General features: G+C 47.7%; 1 protein-coding gene across 3 annotated transcripts in view; it reads left to right on the top strand.

Annotated features, from left to right (window-relative positions):
* The window catches only part of plxna2 (plexin A2), a 132,371-nt gene that overhangs the window by 104,074 nt on the left and 7,278 nt on the right, over positions 1-21,019 (top strand). For all 3 annotated transcript variants that reach the window (XM_029833484.1, XM_011619284.2, XM_029833483.1), the window contains exons 18-27: positions 3,529-3,768; positions 4,175-4,318; positions 4,717-4,951; positions 6,358-6,500; positions 7,324-7,592; positions 13,345-13,411; positions 13,607-13,753; positions 14,493-14,652; positions 15,705-15,808; positions 19,854-19,953. In XM_029833484.1, the coding sequence (XP_029689344.1) occupies positions 3,529-3,768; positions 4,175-4,318; positions 4,717-4,951; positions 6,358-6,500; positions 7,324-7,592; positions 13,345-13,411; positions 13,607-13,753; positions 14,493-14,652; positions 15,705-15,808; positions 19,854-19,953 (1,609 nt within the window). The remainder of the gene's footprint in view (positions 1-3,528; positions 3,769-4,174; positions 4,319-4,716; positions 4,952-6,357; positions 6,501-7,323; positions 7,593-13,344; positions 13,412-13,606; positions 13,754-14,492; positions 14,653-15,704; positions 15,809-19,853; positions 19,954-21,019) is intronic.

The raw sequence follows: 21,019 nt of genomic DNA on the forward strand, positions 1-21,019 counted from the left end.
AGGTGAGCAGCTCCTGGAGACCCGGTGGAATGGGATTTGATTCATCCTCGTGTGGCTGCCGCAATATCTGATTTGTCAGCTTGAAAGAGAGTTTTTACCCTGTCAATTTCTTTCAACTCTGCTCACTCACACGCCTCAAAAGAAGCCCATATTATAAATTTGATTGGATTCTGTAGGCAGAGAAAATGAATTTCTCTTAAATGCTAAGGTTACGGCTACCCGTCCCTCATCCCGGCCTCACCCCCATCCTGGATCCTTTTCCCTTTCTGTTACTGGAAGAAGGCAAACACGAGAGCAGGCGGCAGCAATAAAAACTGCCGTCTTTCAAATGATCACCTGTCTCCCTCTAAATTGCTTCTCTCTCACTCGTGTCACTTGTATGGATTCACAAAGAAACCAGGAGAGGTGAAAAAGACAATTTTCTTTGTAAAATGCTCTGTTCCTGTCAGGGGATTCATGGGCGAAACATTTATCATAATCTCGATTGGAGCTAAAAGGGTTATTGTCCGACTCCTGATGGTTTCGCAGACCCAGACAGATTCCCTTTAACGTACTCGCCGCATTTAAGATGATTGAGCTGAATGTCAGGATCTGTCCATCATTGGCAGCCGCGTGCCCGTCAAGTCAATGAAGACTATTCGTTTATGGATAAAGTACAGAAATGCCCATAAATGAGCATCAGAACCAGGATGTGGAACTTGTGGTTGACAACCATTTTCCTCTTACTTCCAACTGAATTATGCCATTATTTAGGCCTGTTGCGTCGAGCCTCGGAGCCATAATATCCTCGCGCGTGTTATTAACTGGAACCTGAGCGCTTCAGGTCCCCTCTGGCTGGTTGTGTAGAGGTCCAGGAAGCACTGATCACCATAAACAGTGGTAGTTGTTCATATGGGTAACATCATTGTAATAACTTTCTACTCTCGGCCGTATCCAGGTGCAATAAGATGCCAGAAATGTCAGTAGTTTTATCATCTTGAGAGGTTCATTAAATCATGAGCAGCACCTACAGTCCACACGAGTAGCTTCTGCTGGCTTTAAAACCAGAGAGAAGGCAGCTTGTACAGTCGATTTTTAACTCGGAGGGACGACTGGCTGCATTTGCTGCGATTAAATACCACACAGATCATTGGTGGATGGACCCGGGCCAAAGTTAGAATTAAATCTGGCACCGGGAGTTAGTGGGAAACAGACGGTGTAGGAGTAACAGGAACGGCTATTGAATGTCAGCCTCCGAATGACCTTTGACTCTGCAACCTTTCGCATTTTTCCTACGCTCATCTGCACAACTAGTCCACCCTATCTCTCCTTCCCTGCCTGCCTCAACACATCCCTGGCCAGAGACCTTTGAATGCATGAGTAGGCTGTAGATCATGGTAATGTATTCAGCCAGAGGGGTTGGAGTGTTAGCGCCTTAAAACACCGTGGTTCCTTCCAACACTCAAGAAGAAGACATATGAGGCCAAGGTTCCAATTATTTCCTATATCTGCTGACCTTTATTCCCTTTATCATGGCTGAACAGTGTGGACCTTCTTTCCTCGTGTGATGTGGAGGTGCTGTTGGAGATCCTGTATTTGGCAATATGCAGAATTTTGTTCTCATTTTCACATGCAAGAGAGTGAAACACACGCTCGGTTTGGAATGGTAGCAGGGTGATGTCATGGCTGTACTGCTGCGGAACAAAAATGTGACGCAGAATATTTGTTAAGCCAGTAATCCTTGTAAATCCATTTTAGCCGTATACAATCATAGAAAGTGTCTGATATGCTTTCCTAAAAAAGGCAGACAAGTCATTTCCCGCCTACCTGAAAGCCGCGGCTGCTTTAGCTTACACACAATGCTTCATTGAACCATCACAATCATTCATGGCTTTGAATCGACACACGACAACAGGCGCGGTCGTGTTTCCATTAAAGCAGCCTACGTGAGAGCGTAAAGCAAAGCCTTTAAACGACAGGAGGAAAGAGAAGTGGAGACGCTAGCGTCCATCGATGGAAAGACCAGAAGGTAGTCGGGGCAGGAGTGGACTCGCCAAAGACCGTGGCAACGTGAGCGTGGCGAGGCCGGTCCGGGCGACTCGTGTCAGACCTGACTTCAGTTCTTTCATTCCTTAAATCATTTCACGCTCGCGTAATGAAGCCACGAGAGACCTTTGTGGATGGAAGGATCTCCTGTTTGTTCCCGCTGTGATTAATCAGGGGCAGGAGATCAAGCCTCCGTTATCACCTGGTTTTACTGGATATTGTTGGAATTTTATGGGAATTTTATAACAGCTCGTTGCTCTGTCGCTCTTCTCGAGTTTAAAGCAGCGGAATGATCAGGGATGCATCTGCTCTGCTCTTCTAATGTGTGCAAATTCCAAAGAATGAGAAACGTATCAATTCTAAAAGGAAAAAGCCTGACTTCTGTGGTCGACAGTTGTGTTCTGATAAATCCCATTTGCTTCCCCGTTAGCCTGGATTTCACAGAAAGAAAACCCAATCATTAACTAACCAGCAGCCAGCTGTTAAGCCACGAAGCTCTGTAATAATTAGCCAATTAATCATCATCGACATCACAGGAAATTAACTGTCAGCGCTTTTGATCAAATCATATACGTGTTTACTTGTTTACTCCCTTGACTGAGCTTCTGAGTTCGCAGCTTTTCATTATTTTAAATCATTTCAAAACACACCGTTAATTAAAATGAATTCTGTTTGACTGTAAATAAAAAGTTGGCGGTAATTTTTGTACCCATGTTTGGAGTTTCCCATTCGGCCTGATGGAGGTGTGAGGTTTGTTGCTAGGACTTTCCAACTGCTGTAAACGTGCCTCAGTTCGCTGTGCACCCATGCTGGCAAAATAGAATTGGTGTAGCCGACCACAGAATGAGTTTGCATCGATCTCCCTGACTTGATCCCAGGCAGCAGACAACAGGCGGGGGGCGTGGTAGTCGCCGCGTTTGCCAGGTTTGATGATATTTACCACTAATTAAGTTTCTTCCCCAGAGAGAAAGAACTGGGAGGGAGGGAGAGTCGAGAAAAACCTTCAATACTCCCTGTGTGTCTAGAGGTGGGGTGAATGGACGGAGGATGCTCTCTCACCTAGGAAAAGCAGAGGAATAATAAAGAAAGGAGACGGAGGAGCTCGGCCTCCATTTTCTGTTTTCGTAGCTGTGCCCCGCAGTGCTGCTCAGCAGCAGCAGTTTGTTTTCTGAATGGTAGCAGAGCTTCTGCTCCAGCAAAGGCCAACTTCATGACAGAATAAATCCTTTTCTGTGAAAGAGCGAGAACATTTCTGCACCAATTATTAGGCTCCAACCTTTATGCGGGGTTCAGGATTGCACCCTAGATACCGTTTAATATCTCTGCAGCTTTTTAGAATACATGAATCTGAAAAGAGGTGTCGTTTCTTTCTGAAACAGAGGAAATAAACGTCAGAACAACGTCTGAACTTCCTGTGTCTTCTTTGATTCCAGGCAGTCACAGGCTGAGCGTAGCTCTTCTCTCACGTCTTCCCCTCTTCATCTCTTTCTTCATCCTCTCCAGGTTTGTAAAGTGTTGAACATGACCAGTATGAGCTGCTTCGCCCCCTCCCTGATGGTCGAGTACCATCCAGGCTTGGACACAGTGAAGCACGCAGACGAGTTTGGCTTCATCTTCAACAACGTCCAGGCCCTGCTGGTCTACAACAACACCAACCTCCTCTACTACCCAAATCCTTACTTTGAGCCCCTCAGCAGCTCCGGCGTCCTGGAACAAAAACCAGGCTCGCCCATCATTCTCAAGGTAAAGGAAGCACAGACCACATGCATCAAAGCCTTAATTTAATGGCCCCTCTAACGGCACCCTCACATATCCACGTCAGACCCTCATACATGGTCATCGAGGGCTAATTTAACGTCATTACATGCTTCCACTGGTGTTTTGAAAACCACTTTGAGAATGCTAAAGGTTGAATTCCTGGGAGGATTGTCTATTGTGATTGTGCTGTTTTGCCTTGATTGATCACAGTGTGAAGTCACATTTAGCCGCAGCTGTGTGCAAACCTAGAGAGCTAATTCTCCGTGTATTTAGGAGACACACCGGTGATCGTCGGTTGGGGGAATTGCCGCTCTTCATGGGGCCATTTTCTTTTGTCTGTGAGTTTTTCTCCTAATTTTGCACCCTGCCGCCCATCTGTATGTGCCCACAGGGTAGAAACCTGGTCCCCCCGGCGCCAGGAGGGGTGAGGCTCAACTACACAGTTCTGATCGGAGAGACTCCCTGCTCCGTCACTGTGTCCGAGAGCCAGCTGCTGTGCGAGCCACCCAACCTCACTGGACAGTATAAAGTCATGGTCAGTCGGAGATCACGGCGTCTATTGTTCAGACTTTGTCTCTTTCTCTTGATCCCGGCATTTCGGGCTTTGTCGTGATGGTTGGCCTTTCAGCTCTATTATTCGTGCTCCTGTCATTGTTCATTCAGCTGAAGTAAATGGGTCACGGGGAGAGCAGCATGAGTGTGCGCTAGCTGTCCAAAGGTTCTGCCAGTACCCACTGCAGTGATATTACGTTGCCTCTCCACTTATTGAGAGCAGAGCTTAAAGTCTTGCAGCTTTATCACATCAACCAGACTTGTGTTTTAGGGGAACCCTGCCCTCTGGTCTAGAAACTCATCACACATTTAAACTGCTAGGTCAGGAGAGGATGCACCACCCTCTGACTCATTATAACAGAAAGTCGGGACTGTCCGCAGGTCCAGGTCGGGGGTCTCCACATCTCTCCCGGTGCTGTCCACATCATGTCCGACAGCCTACTGACGCTTCCAGCCATCGTGAGCATCGCTGCCGGCGGAGGCCTCCTTCTCATCATCGTCATCCTCGTGCTCATCGCCTACAAGCGGAAGTCACGCGAGAACGACCTCACCTTGAAGCGCCTGCAGATGCAAATGGACAACTTGGAGTCGCGAGTCGCCCTCGAGTGCAAAGAAGGTTCGTGTTTGTAAAGTACAGCGAGGCTTTGTGTGCATTTGTTGAAATGACGGGATAATTCAAATGTTCTGTCGGGGTAACCCGCACTCATTGTAGAGGCTGTGTCCCCTCTAACTGCATTACAACACGGTTGATGAGCGCCTTATTATCCGAAACACCAGACATAAACGTGCATTCAGAGATGTATTTCACTTAATAAATGTGAACATTAAATAAAACATTGGGGGAAAATGTAATCTGGGTCATCTAGTCCTTCTGGTGAGCCCATCTATCACTAAACAAGTCAGTTAACCCCACACGTGACCCATCTCGCTGGGGTCCGCTGCAGCTTTCTAGTTGACGCGATGAGTGCACAACGACACACATGAATTTCTCAGTAGAATAACCTCAGCCTTCTTCCTTAGAGAGACCCGCTTCATGCATTTTACAGTTTCTTATAATCATAACTGCAGGGGTAATTCTACGATCTGAGGCTGAGAAGGAAATCCGTTGTATCTGTGTGGGTGGATTTTGGGTCTGCGGAGGCAAATAATGGGGACTTTTAGGTGCTTCGTATGAAGTTGACCTCGAGTTGTTCCCAGTCTTACTGCTCATTTGCAATTAGCAAAGCTTTACACAGTACAGATGAGACTCAAGCATGTTGGCTAGTTTAGGCTAACCTAAAAAAAAAAATAGCTGTTTGCACAAAAAGAAACTTCCAGAGCGGCAACTTGACGGACAGAAAGGCCGGTAGACATATTCTGCAGCCAGACAAGAAAACTCGTCACACTTTGGAAGCCTGTGGGGAGGAGAAGATTAATATTTCAACCATTAGCAGTGGCCAGGAGAGTCATGCCCCACAGGATGGATTTAGATGGATAACCAGGTTTCCCACCTCCTGAGTGTATACATTCGGTGTGTACCCGTGAACCCATATGTTGCGTGTAGACCCGTGTGCCGCAGGGGGCCAAGGGCCGGGAGGTGAGGGCCGAGACTGGTAGGAGACTGGTGGATTTAAAGAAAGTGTGTAGAGACTACTGCTGCTCATGTGATAGGCTGGAGATGGTGGGGAGGTGGAGGCTCCCCCAGGGCCACACCGCAGTTCAGCAGAGCCGTGGGCTTGAACAGGAGTCAGTCAGGATGGAGCCAATTAACGAGTGCTCACCTGCAACCTCACACTCGCTCTAAAGGGTCTTAGCAAGAGCCAATTTACTGTCTGGTAGATAAAAAGTGTGTGTGTGTGTGCGTGCGTGTGTGTGTCTAACATGGAGTTTTTCTCGTGCTTTTGCTGTCTGCTTCATCACGGCAGTACAGTAAACACCATGAAGATGAGAAGATTTCATGTTTTCAGTCCTTGGGGATCAAAATATGTTTTATTCTAATTCATGTCTCAAGGTTTTGTCCTTCTTGTCCTCTTTTTCTTCCAGCTTTTGCTGAGCTGCAGACCGACATCAATGAGCTCACCAGTGACCTGGACAGAGCTGGGATCCCTTATTTGGACTACAGGACGTACGCGATGAGAGTCCTCTTCCCTGGCATCGATGACCACCCCGTCCTCAGAGAGCTGGAGGTAAGAAGGGAGAGCAAAAGGAGACAAATGAAAGAATCCAGGTAAAAGGGAAAGGGTAGACGAAAGTCACACAGGAAAAAAGGGAGTGAGAGGTAAAGTCACCCTGTCCTCACTGCTGTCCCTGCAGGGCATCACTGGGAAGGATATCAGTGTCCCCTTCTACCTTCTGCTCTCACGAGCACATGTCCACACATACATCACCCCGTGCTGAGCTGCATACTCTGTTGTACATACAACTTATACAGTTCCTGCTTAGCAAACAGGGTCCCAGCACATGGCTATTTCACCCACCAGTGGCTGCAGTATCAGGAGTAATGAACTGAGTAATTCCTAATCCTCAGGCAAGCCTGTGGCTTCTTCAGCTGAGACAAAACTGGTTAGTTAACACTTTCTGCTCCTCTTCAGGAGCTCAGAGCTGCGCCGTATTGGGGTTATCCTGCTAGCTATGAGCTCTGTCAGAGGTAAAATAAGAGATCATGATGTAGACACAAATTGGTTGTCCAGGTCTTGTTGGGCGGTTCTGACAGATTAAGTTGTACTTTACAGCCCAGTTTGGATATCTGAACTTCTCAGCATCTTACCTTCTGAACTATGAGCGAGGGCAAAATGGCGGCTAACTCGGGGCGCTGCGCTGACTTGGGTCAATAATTGATTAAGATCTTTTGTTATGGTGGGAATCTCCGTTTGTCTGTGATGAAACCTGAGCTGCTCGCTGTGCTGCCGGAGAAAGCTATATGCCCTGAACAGAGAAAAAGGGGTCTGGATGGAAGTAAACTATCTTTGTGGGCTTGTTGCAGGACTCATTCAGCCTCTTTTTGTTCAGGTTCCCGGAAATGGCCAGCAGAACGTGGAGAAGGCTCTGAAGGTGTTTGGTCAGCTCATCAACAACAAAGTCTTCCTGCTCACCTTCATACGAACCCTGGAGATGCAGCGCTCCTTCTCCATGAGGGACCGCGGCAACGTGGCCTCTCTCATCATGACGGCCTTGCAAGGGCGGTTGGAGTACGCCACCGACGTGCTGAAACACCTGCTGTCGGACCTCATCGACCGTAACCTGGCGAGCAAGAACCACCCAAAATTGCTGCTGCGCAGGTAACCCGGGGCAACAAGGGCTTGATCAGTAATCCTGCAGCACTGGTGGTGGAGCAGATCGCTCGTAGTCTGTGATGATTGATGATTGGTGATCGGTCCAGAGCTCTTTTCTTGGTGGGTGATGCGTTCTGAGCGAGATGCTGCCTCACAAGCTAAAGTGCATAACAAGTGTGGTGCTGCCGGATGCCGTGCTCTTCCCACTGCAGGAGAAACCCCTGGATTCTATGCATAATTCCACATTCGCGCTTGCTTTGTCTCTGCCTCGGTCTCTCTCAATGCCAGTGTCAGTCTCCCTTATCCTCCAGACGCCAGGCTGCTTATAAAACATTCAGAAGTGGTTCAGCTTAACCGCTTCTTTTCCCTCTCTCTGTCTCCCGTGTATATTGTTTTCCGGGGGAGCTGAGGTGATGTGCTTAAACTTTAAATACCTGTGAGATCCTCGCCCAAGTGTCCTCAGCTGCTTCGCTAGCTCAGGACAGAGGATTGGGATTCCTTTCCAAGGGTTCTAGGAAAAACACGTGCAATCAGTCGGATTCTTCTCACATTTGTCAGTAACGCAAACTGAAGCCTCACTCAGGCTTCAGCTCTGGCGAATCTGCGGCAGTAGCGTGTTTTTACAGGCGTCCGCCCTGATCAGCGACTGGAACGCAGGCCGGTTAGCATAAGCAGCACGTCCCCTAAACGGTAAGAGGACGGACCTGGAGAGAAGAGACAAGCGAAACGTGACACAGGAACGACGGGACAAAAGCAAATGTCATGCAAAGTAGCTCTTCATTAACCAGTGTGCCTGGCATTTCTTCCGCCGTTAGCATAAATAACCGCCAGACAGAAAACCTTTTGAACAAAAGCACGCAGAGAAAAAGGCTAAAAGACAGACGCCGACTAAGGCGACGCCGCATCAAACTTGTATTAAGCCATTATTTCATCGACAGCAGGGCCCTTTAAACCACCTCCAAGGGTTCATTATCTTCTGTTATTAGGAACACAGTGGTGTGCAGTCCTCAGGTCATGCTGCTCACCCTGCAGGCGTAAACAGCCTGTTGTTTTTTTACATTTAATTCCCCGTTTTTGAGAATAGTTGAAGGGTTTTGATAGTTTTACTTGGCTTTTTTCCCTTTTTTCCCTTTCATTCGTGCAATTACAGTCAGGACATCCTGCTGAATCTCTCCCTCTGGCGCGCACACACACACGTGCACGCGCACACACGCACAGACACTCACCTGTAATGATACTCAAATTGAGCTCATCTCTGGTAATTGTGTTTGTGTTTGGCACGGTGATGCTGCAGGGCTGTCGTCTGTTAGCATTTTTGTTTTCTGTATTTCTGTCAGCTCCCCTCAGCTAATTCTAATATGTGTGTAATAAGTAAACTTCATGGTGCGTTGCCGAACAAAAGCCGTGTGTGCCCTGCCACATGATGCAGACGTGCAGCAAACACCACGTGCACTGCTACATTGCGACTGTGTGTCACTTTGGATGTGTTCCGTATGAATTATTGGTGAGGTTCTGGTCCCCAGTCCGAGCTCACATGCAGGAGAAAGAGCTGACATCCAGAATCACCTCCAGGTCACTCCAACACTCTTCCTTGTTCTCATTTATATTACAGTGGATGGAAAGTGCATCCCAAGACATGTTTGAGTCATACCAAAGAGCTTTTCTCGCTTCCTCCACCTTCTTTTGAATGACCAAGTTCGTGAGAAAATTATTTCCACCAGTTAAATTCTGGACCTTTTAGAACCGCAGTCACACAAACGGAATGAAAATAGTTCCATCTGTCAGGGTATCTTACTATGTTGTGCTCATGGTCCCTCAGAGGCCTGCAGTTCCAATCAAAATTTAATATACAAGAGATTCAAATGGATGTTTGTGGGAGCGTAAAGGTGTCTTGTTACTGCTGACGCCACAGGCAGACCAAATCCAACAAAGCTTTAACTGACTCGGAGCATTTTCCAACCTGTCCAAAGCCGCCGTTTGCTACAAACAAATGAGAAAAGGACAATTTCTGCACCAATAATCCTTTTTAAATGAAATGCTTATAGCCACAACCTCTGTTCTTGTGAGGGAGCACATGATGGAAAGCCTGAAATGTTCTCCGCTCCAGATCATCCTAAAAAGACTCTTCCCAGAACTACCTCTTCTACCTGTGTTAGACTCCGGCTGTTTCACCATTTTAACATCCTCCTCTTAAAATGTAGATTTATTTTATGTTTGCTTCGAGATTAAGACTAATCTTAGGTCAAAGCCACTCTATTCAGCTCAGGAAACGACTCAGGAAGTCACTGAATTTAAATGTGATTTAAGCTGGGAGGTGAATGGCGTCCAGTCCGGCGCCGAGCCTCTGGCCGCTTTCTTTTATTGGAAAACATGCAGTGCCACATCTCGTGTGTCTGGATGTCAGAAAATTAATGGGCGGATTAATTCATCAAACTCTAATGGAGCTTCTGGATGTTTTCCACCGAGAAACTCTCAGGAATGAAAATGGAAACTTCTTTTCTCGTTAACATGAGCGGCGCCTCGCTGCCTCCCACCGTATATGTGCAGACTTCCATCATGCCTTGCTCTCCCGCACTCGCTGTCCCCCGTTTTTAAGCACCGTTGAGCTCGTATCATGATCACACATCAGCGACTGTTCTACAGCTACCGGGGGAAGGGGGGGGCTGCAGGAGTGGAGTTCTCAGGTAGAAGTTGTAAAAGGTGTGTCCAGCACATGAAACCTCTGGATGCTGGCTGTACTGTGAGTGTCTGCTCGTATCTGATTAGGATGTATTCCACTCAGTCTCTGGAAAAGCCTGATGGCAGATTAATGGAAAGCACATGATTGTTTGTGGGGGTGCAGGTAAACTCAGCGCCTCACCGCAGGTTCTCTCTGATGGTCCTGATGAATTGAAGCGCCAGCGGCCAGTCTGGGCGTGAAGCAGACCGTCTCTTCATGCCTCCTCTTAAATGCTGGAGCTCTTTTCAGTGTCTATTACTCAAGCATGTTGAAACCAAACGCGTGCATGTGAAGCCATAATATCCTCGGCCAGCTGGAGGAACGGAAGCACTCTTCCTCTTGTGTGGCTGCTTTTTGAAAGGAACTATTTTCAATTTGGTATTGAAAGATTTGAAATTTCTTCTGCTTTCTTTGTCTTGATAGAGAAAGCTCTCAGCTCACAGACACTTCCACCCCCCCCACACCTAAAAGCTTTCTGAAAGCTGCGGCAGCATGTTTGATTCCTTCGCTCTTCGGCGTGCTGACTGAAACCGATGCTGCTGTCATTCTGCAGCATTAGAAACATCCCACCTTTTCCCTCTCCGACGCTCCTCTGAACCGTCCCTGTTGTCCGGTATTTAAACTCCGATGCTTTTAGATGATCACCGCTGAAATATTCCCGCGCATTAATTTAAGTTAATGTGTTATTCTCTCCATCTTCGTGGGTTTCTTCGCAGCCGTTCTCCTCCTCCTCCCTTCTCTGTAATGCTCTTTTAATGGAATCACAGAACATTGCCTCTATCACCTTGAGACTTTTCAATCTTGTATTATTTTTCTCCTCAGCATTTTTGTAATGAGATTTCCGCCCATGCAGAGCAAAGGAGTACAGGGCTATTAAGAGAGCAAGTATTGTGTTTGGCATTAGTTTTGTTGAAAGACATTCCGCTGCCTGCTAATATAGCCCACCACCCCACCCACCCCACGCCCCGGCTGCCATTAGCAGACGAGAGATGAAGCCCCTCTTAAACAGTATGTGGGATAATGAACTGCTGATGTTCATTAATGAAACTCAATTAATAGAAAGACGGGAGGGGAGTCAGATGAGTGGGAGGACAAAAAGGAAAGCATTCAGAAGGAGAGATATTACGGGGGAGTCGGCACAGGCGCCACAAAAAAAAGGCTTTATTTGACTTCCTTCTTTGGGACTTGCTGAGCTTATTAAAATGCTTAATAGGTTCCATTAACTTCTAACACACACAGGCAGGGAGGGGTGCAAAGAGAGGAAGTTTTTTTAGAGGAAGGAGGCCAATTTCAGAGGGATTTCGGATATTGTCCTACAAATCATCAAAAATCAAAATGAAAGTAAAGGATAGCACAGTTTCTTGCGTGCATGAATATCTGTCCTTTTGAATAAATGCACATTTCAAATGTGAGCGTCACTTCAGTTTTCTGCCCTCTGGATGTGGCGAAGAGCACGGGAGAGAGCAAAACGGCTTTGGCCAAACTTATAAAAAAGAAATGAATGAGCAGATTGATAAACACTGACATGAATCGGGCACAGAAATATTTCATGGTGAGTGGAAGTAGTTGAAACGAAGGGACGTGAAACACAGTTTATGTTGGCGCTGTATTGCGGAGAGCGAGTTTAAGTATTCCGTAATGGGAGCCTCGCGCTCCGCCTGGCTCTCAGCTCTGCAATCACTCGATCCTGGACAGCAGCTTCATTCGCATCACAACAAACAGAACCTCGGCTTCACTCGAGATGCGTCTCACTCTCTTTAATGATCCAGGCGGAATAACCGACACCTTTTCTCCTCTCTGCAAATAAAGCATGAGCTGCTGTAACCACCCGTGGCTCACGCTTCACCCCCAGACGCTTCCTCATAACCCTCAAATATGACTTAACGCAATTATCTCTGTAATAGTCCTAATCTCCCTTTAGGTCCATTCAGGGCTTGAATAGGTATAATCATCCCTGGTGCTATTTGGCTCTGAGGAGAAGGAAGCTCATTGGTTTGTTTTTAATACCTGGCTGCTTTGACTGCTACTAATCCCCAGTTCATCACAGGCTGGTGGTTGTAAGTCCTCTTCATCGCACACGTCAGGGTAATGACTGTCATTTGATGTCACATTAAAGGGGCCGTTTTTCCCCATATTGCCGTTTGGATCGGAAACACACACACGTGCCAACTGGCTGGTTGGGATCATTTGCAGCTGCGTGACAGCGACAAGCCGTCTTGGTCAGTGTGACACCTCGCCGTGGCAACGAAACTTTTGATTGATGGGTGGAGCAGCTATGGGAGTCCTGGAACGACAGGAAAGGAGGCAGTTTTCCCGGGTATTCAAATCAGGACGCTAGCAGGAATTCGAAAAGCTGTACACGCGCTCCCCGCGTCCGTGGCAGGAATAACGGAGAGGTCACTGCACGCTTGTGTGTTTTCATGCCCAATCAAGCACAGGCGCCAGCTGTACCTCCGAGTGTGATTGACTGTCAGAGGCAGACAAGGTAGAGGAGGAGCGAGAGTGGAGAGCAGAGGAGAGGAGGTCGCCCCGGCTGCGATTAGGCGCTACCTGGCCGTGACAGCACTTGTCTCTCTCAGCAGCTGAGTCTTGTCACAGCTGCGGACGCCCCGCCGTGTTCATCCACGCGCGCGCGCGCACCGATTCAGTCACACTCGCATTCCGTCTGAGCACGCGCACGCTTGCAAGCCGTGCACGCTCAGATGCCTCCTCTCTTCTCTGTTTTGCTCACTGGCTGTGACCACAGATCACTAGAAAACCTCCCCAAAGTGCTTCACATTCAATGTCAGTTCACTTTAAGTGAACCAGAAAGGACACAAACTGCTCACTCTCATAAAGAAAATATCACGCAGGCCGGGTACAAAACAGATATCCGACTCCTGTAAAATTCATACATAAACAAGGTCGGATCAAATCCCATCAACTACAGAAAAAAGGAAGCACTAAAGACGAGATCTAATTGCTCCGATGCAGGATTGTTTCACCTTTTGGGTGTGATGAAGGTTAAATAACATTTTGCTTCACTTCATGTCATTTCAGAACGGAGTCGGTGGCAGAGAAAATGCTGACGAACTGGTTTGCCTTCCTCCTTCACAAGTTCCTCAAGGTTAGAACGCGGAGCGGCACAAACCGCTCTCAAACCGAGTGTTTTGGGATCTAAAGTCAGAGCTCTCTTTCTGTCCGTTTCATCTGTAAACTCGGCACCATATCAAACATTTACAACACGGACACCACTGCTGTAGGTGTTCGCTGGGGTGGATTTTTGTCATGTCAGTGTGTGGGTCTGCGTGCACGTTGACAGGATTGTGCTGGGGAGCCTCTGTTCATGCTGTACTGCGCCATCAAGCAGCAGATGGAGAAGGGGCCCATCGACGCCATCACCGGTGAGGCCCGCTATTCCCTGAGTGAGGACAAGCTCATCCGACAGCAGATCGAGTACAAAACCTTGGTAAGTCACACTCTGTGAGCTGTGCAGAAGGCTGAGCGGCGGTGCTGAGCGGCACAGGAGAAGCTCCTCCTGCCAGGGAAAAAAATGGCTAATCCCACATAAATCAACACCCCGAGAGAAAGGAGAGAGAAAAAAATAATCCACAAGCAAAAGATTTGGCGGTTAAAATCAGGTCAGGTTTGAATTTTCAGCAGACACGTGTGCGGATTCCTCCTGCGTCCGAGCCGTGCTGTTCGCGCAGCCAGGCAACGTTCTAAATTTGGCTGCTATTTGCAGCATTTTAAGATACCCTACCTGTGTCTGCTGTGTTTGGGAGCGTTTCCTCTCGCTGCTGATTTCATAGATGAGAGGAAAATTAACTGGCGATCCCACAGGGTCCTGTGTTTGTCCAACATCAGGGTAGGTGACTGTGAAAACACCTAACCAGTCTCTCGACATACAAACACACTTACACAGCCAGCGCGTAACATGACAATGCCCTGATTGCTCAAGCTGGGAATTTGGCTCATTACGTGCTAATACTCCAGCAGAGCTGGAAATTGATGTCCCGCCGAAGGTGTGAAATTAGATTTTGGGTTGCCAGTGAGTGTGGAAATGGTTTTCTCAAAGCTCCTGCCATGCTCAGAGGAGCCTATAATGAGGGAAAAGCCTCAACCTGGACCCAGGTCCAAGCAGCACTGGTGCATTTCAGGCCTCATAGTCCTTCCTGTTGCTTATGTGACCTTAATTTCTCCCCCAGATCCTGAACTGTGTGAATCCAGACAACGAAAACAGTCCAGAGATTCCAGTAAAGGTGCTGAACTGTGACACCATCACACAAGTGAAGGAGAAGATCCTAGATGCTGTTTACAAGAACATGCCCTACTCCCAGAGGCCCCGGGCCGTCGACATGGACCTCGGTATGGTGCCAACACGCCCCAGCTCTCGCACACACACCGCAGCCTCAGAGATTCAGTCATCATAAAAACCAGATGATCACCCGGCTCATCCCACAGTCTATTTCCCGTCTTCTTGTTCGATTTCGTACAGCACGCCTGGTTAACACATCACAAAACAGCTTGCGAGGCCCCAAAATAAATTCATTTGTCTTGATAACGTTAATTGGATTCATTAAAATACGTTTATCGCTGCAATTTGCATTTATTTCAGTGGCATCGCTGCAGTTTCCGGTGATTGTACATGAGCGGAGGTTCGGTAGAAATATCATATGGTTACCTGGCAGAGACGCAAAGTAATAAACGCCAGTCAACGGAGGGGAAAATCAATGATTGCTCCCAGCATGAGAGGCACAATGGCTGTCCACCTCCTCATCAACACCCTTATTATCATTTCATTACTCCTCAATGAGCTGTCAGCTCTCCGCCATCACTGCTTAAAGCCCCCCCCCCACCTCATTCCCCTGCTTCCTGTTTTTTTTTTCCTTTGAAAGGAAGCGATTTTCTCATTTTACCTTTTTTCCACCCGTTTGTCTGCTCCGCTCGTCTCTTCCTCCTGACCCTGATGGGCCGACTGCTGCGTATGCTAATGGCACGCCATTTCCACAACACAAGTACCAATTAAACCGTGCAGGCTGCCTCCATATACTTCTTGAAATTGTTCGTAGGTAATGCTTAATTAAGATGCACGTCAATCCAAGTCTGGGAGAGGAGTGCGTGTGCCGGGATCCGCTGGCAGCCGATGTCTACTCATTTGGATAATGTGTGAGGAGAGCTCTCGTTGGGAGTCGTGTTGGATGGCGTTGCGCTAACTGAAAAGCAAATGTGTTGTAAAAGGAGGCGTTTTCGAAGTTTGTTTGGCTTCGTGATGACATTATTTAAGCACGATTGCCTATTTGGTTCTACCAGCCCGCAGTTTTCAGCCCCTGATCCCAAACCACTCCGAAGTCAACGAGACACGTGGCATCAGTCCGTACACACTTCAGTGTAACTTGACTGCACGGTTGTGTCCCCAGAATGGCGTCAGGGGCGAATGGCTCGCGTGGTGCTGCAGGACGAGGACATCACCACCAAGATCGAAAACGACTGGAAGAGGCTCAACACTCTGCTGCACTACCAGGTAAATATCCATGACAGCTTTAGTGGAAAGTTCTTTCTTAATTAACTCTGAAACAGGAAAGACCTCTTTCAGTTCAATTTCTGATCTGGCTTTTGTCATGGAAATGGTTCCACATACCCTGACAAACTTTGATGTTTCCCGCTCTTGACTTTTAGGCAGCCAATTTTCAGCTCCTCATTTGCATGTCCTCGCTTGGCGTAATCCAGGTGACAGAATGGAGGACAATTACTATACAGGTGGCAGGCGAGATGAACCCTCAGTATCTCAGTGACACTTCTCCCTCCTCTTTGGAGAGAGAAAGGCGCTCCACTCAGGAGGACAACATATTCTTTCCCGCTTCCCTGTCGGCTTCTACAATTATTCCTGCTCTGATAGCTCCTCTCTGTCTCTTCACATGTACAACCTCGATTCACACCCTGTAATTTTAGGGTCCTGTGTACATCCTTGGCTGATGGCTTCAAGTCAAAGAGGGCATGAAGTGGGCGCAAGTGGAGTTTCGCATTTTTACACAATGAATGGGTGAATTTATGAATTTATATCAAAAGATAGAGAATTGTAGCCAAAGACAGATGGAGAAGGGACCAATAAAGTCGCACAGAGTGAAACTTTGACAAATTAAAATCCCCAGTGTGTCCAGAGCTGCATCCTCAGAACAGACAGGAGACAGGAAGGAGATCAGGCCGTCACAATGAAATGAAGGATTTCGTATCGACGTGATGTTAGCACGCGGAAACAAAGATGCGGCAGCAGTCATGGGGCCTCTCCACCCCAGATTCAGGGGTTATAATGTGAGAAGACAAGACAAAATCCTCCCAAACAACGACTCTGAAGTTTTTGGGAACGGGGACTGGTGAGACTCAAACGTTCCCACTTCATTTTCAACCCCTGCCCCAGCAGAGCGTGCATAATAGCTGAACAGATGTAGGAGTCATTAGAAGAAGGCACACTTCATAGTGTCCTTCACCCACGGTTTGGCACCACGCTGCTTCTTTCCCCTTTGTCTCACCTCTATTCACACCCGTCTGCTGTCCTCCTCGGCGTCCCCTTCATTTTCTCACCTTTTCTCTTCACAGTTTCACCAGTTTTGTGTCTCTTCCCCAGTTCCCAAAGTGACTCTGGTCTCCACAGTCTTTGAATTCTTAATGAAGTGGCGGAATCTCGTTGCTTCCACACCTTAATTGGCTCCAGCGTCTTGTTTCATATTTCTTTTTCTCGCTTTGTGTCAGCCATGGTGGATGTGAGAGACGGTAGCACTGGTGTCCGTGTAACACCAGTAACACAGGTTGCTATTGATCACAGCTCTGATGCAGCACAGCTCAGAGAAAACACTGGTGTTGTTGCAGAGCGGGACTTTGGGGAGTTTTGATGAGGCAGTAGCCATGCGAGCAGGCTCTATTTGCATCACCAGGCTGTCGCACAGGCAGCTGCAACGACACATCTGGCCGCCAATCACAACCAGGGTTTCCAGCTCATTAGGCCCCAAAGGGAAGGAAACACTTGGAGCTAAATATGGGAAAAGCAAGATGTGGGGGGGTTGGAGTATTCATCGCGTTTGTGAGCATCACCTTGAGTCGTTGCTAATTCTCCCAGATCAGAGGCACAGGCACCAGACAGAGATATTGGAATTCATGGAACTCACAGAATCCTAAGAATCCCTGCTGGCTATTTCCTTTGCCACATGGGAAATACCGGTTTACATAACCTGGATGCGGAAGTATACACTATCCCAGTTCCCTGCTATGCCAAAATTAAACACAAATGCACGTTAAAAATGAGTTCAGAGTCTTTCTTCTGCTTCCTCATACTCCGGGGACTAAATTCCCATCCTCCCACCCCGCTCCTCCGACTTTGGTGTGTTTGTGTTCTTTTTGCATAGATGAAATGTAAAGTTGTGTATGTGCGGAGCGCTCTGGCAAACACACAAACGGGGTTCCCTCATGTTGCAAATGTGTGAAGAAGGCAGACGAAGAGGCTCTTTGAAAGGCTGCAGCTTCGCTAACTCTTATTTAAGACATTATACTGAACTGAAGGTGTCACAACCTTCATTGTTTCTAATGATTCACACTGAGCTTACTTTTATGACATACAATAACTTTTAATTGTAGTGACTGCCTGGGTTCCTAATTGTATAAGGGATTAAACACATCCAAGCCATTAAAAGGCTGTTTCTTTCAAATGTCTTAGCAAGTCGGCATTTGAAAAGTGTCTTGGGTGGCTGGAGGGAAGTAAACCAGCACCTGAACACCAAATATCCATGCTTCTATTTGAGAAGTGCCAATATGAGTGTGTGTTCTCAGCTCCCTGGGCACCATCGACAGGCACGATAGGTATCGTGGTCCCAGGGCAAGAGTCCGGGAGATCCGGGACAGACAGGTTAGGACCAGTGCTGTGCAAAAAAAAAAGAAAAAAAGATTCTGCTGCCTCTTTAGCTCTGCAGCCTCTAATGGAAGGTCTTATCACTGGCTGCGTCCACAGGCCTTATCACGCCTGCCCACTATCAGCCCCACACTGGATAATCCCTGAAGGGGGAATCTGCACACCTTCAATCATTTACTCTATCACAAGGACCAATCTATGCTTTAGCTTCTCTGTCAGCCATGAAAAAGCTGAAAAAAAGAGCAAGATGGAGGGAGCTGTGAAGGAAAGAAGGGGGCAGAGGCTATTTCATGCTCCTCAGAGAAAATGTATCACAGGAGCAGAGGCAACTTCCCATAAGTCTACTGTAGGTGTATTAGAGATGGTCCGCTGCAGGAGCCAGCGCAGAAATTAGTTCCGGGAAGAAGAAGATGAATGAAACAGAAGTGAGATGAGGGACAGGAAGGTGAGAGCTCCTTGACGTGGTGAAGGGTTGGGTTGAGAAACACACCAGAGTCGCCCTTTTGAGGCGTTCATCCAGATTCCAGTCCAGTTTTCAAGTGTTGCTCCAGCGTGACTGGCAGAGGCCAGATGGCATCTCAGGCTAAAAGCAGTGCAGAAATCTACTTGGAGAGACTGGGAGAAAAGGGGGAGGGCAAGATGGAGCGAGGATGAGAGGCCCCTGAAGTAGCCACAGGCTTATTTCCCAGCAGGCGAAGAGAAAGCTCCTGTTCCTCCTGAAGCAAATGAAAAGACAAATTCTGTGCTGTCTGCAGCTTCTTTGAGGTATTTATTTTGGCGCCTGGCATTTGTCCTTTTTTGTTGATCCTCCACTGGAGTCTCATCCATTTTCCTTTGCTGGGTTTGAAGCAGAAACCCTCCTCGGGGTGGTTTATAAATGCCAGCCAACGAGCTGTTTGTTGCTTTGGCTTTGAGAAAAGAACTACTAATTTTGTTTTGTATCTCTGCAAAAATGCTGTGTTTTGTTGTACCAACAGTCCCCACATTTCAAAGATTAATTATAGCTTAATTGCCATTTCATGATGAATTATTCACGCTGCTGAAAGATCTCATTTTCTGTTTTAAAAATAGCTTTAAAACAGCCCTTTCTCTTGTATCCCGCATCAGTTGTTTGCAGCTTATGTGAAGTGACTGGAGCACATCACAGGGGGCTAAGAGCCCTTTGTCTATACAAACCACAGAGGAGGGAAATGATGAACCTCGTGTCTGTCTCTTATTCACGCTGTCTTTTACACAACCTCCGCTGCTCATCTTTCTCTTTGACTGCCAGTCTCTAATGCTATTATTAAACCCGAGCACCTCATTTTCTTTAACGGTGTGAAGCGCACAAGAAACGAGACATTCGGTCTTCTAGGCTCTCGCTTTCTTCCTGACAGTCTTCGTTTTTCTGGTCGGCGCCTCCTTCGTGCACCTCCATCACGTCTCTAATGTCTGTAGAGGAGATGACGTGACGTTTGTAAGCAGCGTAGCTCATGTGGCCGTGGCTCAGACACGACGGTAGCTTGTGTAAAAGTTACCACGGGTGGTTTGCTAATGTGCGGCGTGTGCGGCCTTCCTCAGCGGGATGGAGACAGGAGAGAGAGAGAGAAACAAAATGCAAACCTGTTCACCCCTCGGTGCCATTCCATTAGTAGGCTTTCAGCAGAGATGTGTTCTGCTGTGTCCACAGGTGTCAGACCGCTGCGTTGTGGCGTTGGTGCCCAAACAGACGTCATCATACAACATCCCATCTTCAGCCAGCATGTCCCGCACCTCCATCAGCAGATATGGTGAGTCATGCAGCAGCTCGGCGGTTCCAGAATTCCACCACGTCCAGTGAATGAAGCACTTGTGGGATGTTGTGTTTACCTACTCAGGGGTTGATGCCATGCTAATGTATTCCTGACGACTCTCAGGCACATCAAATGCTCTTTTTTCCCCGCGTTGTTTCAGTGAGAACAAATTGAAAGTCTCTTTCCTCAAAGCAATGGGCCGTGTCTGCTCAGAGCTGCTCAGAACCTTTTCTCTCTCCAACCGTGTGCGCTGCCGCTTGCTTTGCTGTTGACGTCCAACCTCTGTTGGGTGGTGCAAGAGTGGAAGGAACAGACAGTGAACGTAATGAACACGAGGGAGAGACGTGGCGACTGTTTGATTCAACCCACGACGTTGCTGGAATAAAGATGCGTCCTGTGCTGCAGGCTCGAGTTCCTTCACACCTGAGCCTGCTCGTGCATGCACCCTCGTGCAACATACATACCTGTGGTGTGTGTGTGTTGGGTGTGTGTGTGTGTGTGTGTGTGTGTCTATGCCGCACCAGAACAGTTGTCTGCCAGTTACTGTGGGAGAGCTGTACCTCAGAAAAAGAGACGATAAGGAAGTTGTTACGGCCAAATCAGAGCGTAAACACGCATCCCAAATAGAAAAAAAACAGCATCTTCATACATCCGTGCAAACTTCCAGAGTGTCCGTGTGCGGAGGGAAGACTTCTGTCGGCATGAGCCTCATTAGTTACATTTTGGCACAGCATGTACGGATGCATGTCGATACTGGCTGATGGTTTTGTACCAATTTAACAGTGAACATCTTGCCTCAATTTAAACTGCTGCCACCCCCAAATGGGCAGAACACTTCCTCCTTCTGCCTGATTAAGAGTCATGCTGCTTAGAAATGGGGAAATGTAGGCAGGCTCTAAAACAGAGTTAAAGGTGCGTGGTTGGGATGTGGCGTCTCGGTCCACACTGTCGAAGGCACACGCAGGCCGTTCTCAAGCCCCCGTCCCCAGTGGCCCTTCTCAAAGTGCAGGTTGGGCTTATTTGAAAAGTGTAAGTGGCAGTAAAAAGGCTTTTCTTCACCTTG

This window comes from Takifugu rubripes, chromosome 3 (genome assembly GCF_901000725.2).
Source record: "Takifugu rubripes chromosome 3, fTakRub1.2, whole genome shotgun sequence".
NCBI classification, from domain to species: domain Eukaryota; kingdom Metazoa; phylum Chordata; class Actinopteri; order Tetraodontiformes; family Tetraodontidae; genus Takifugu; species Takifugu rubripes.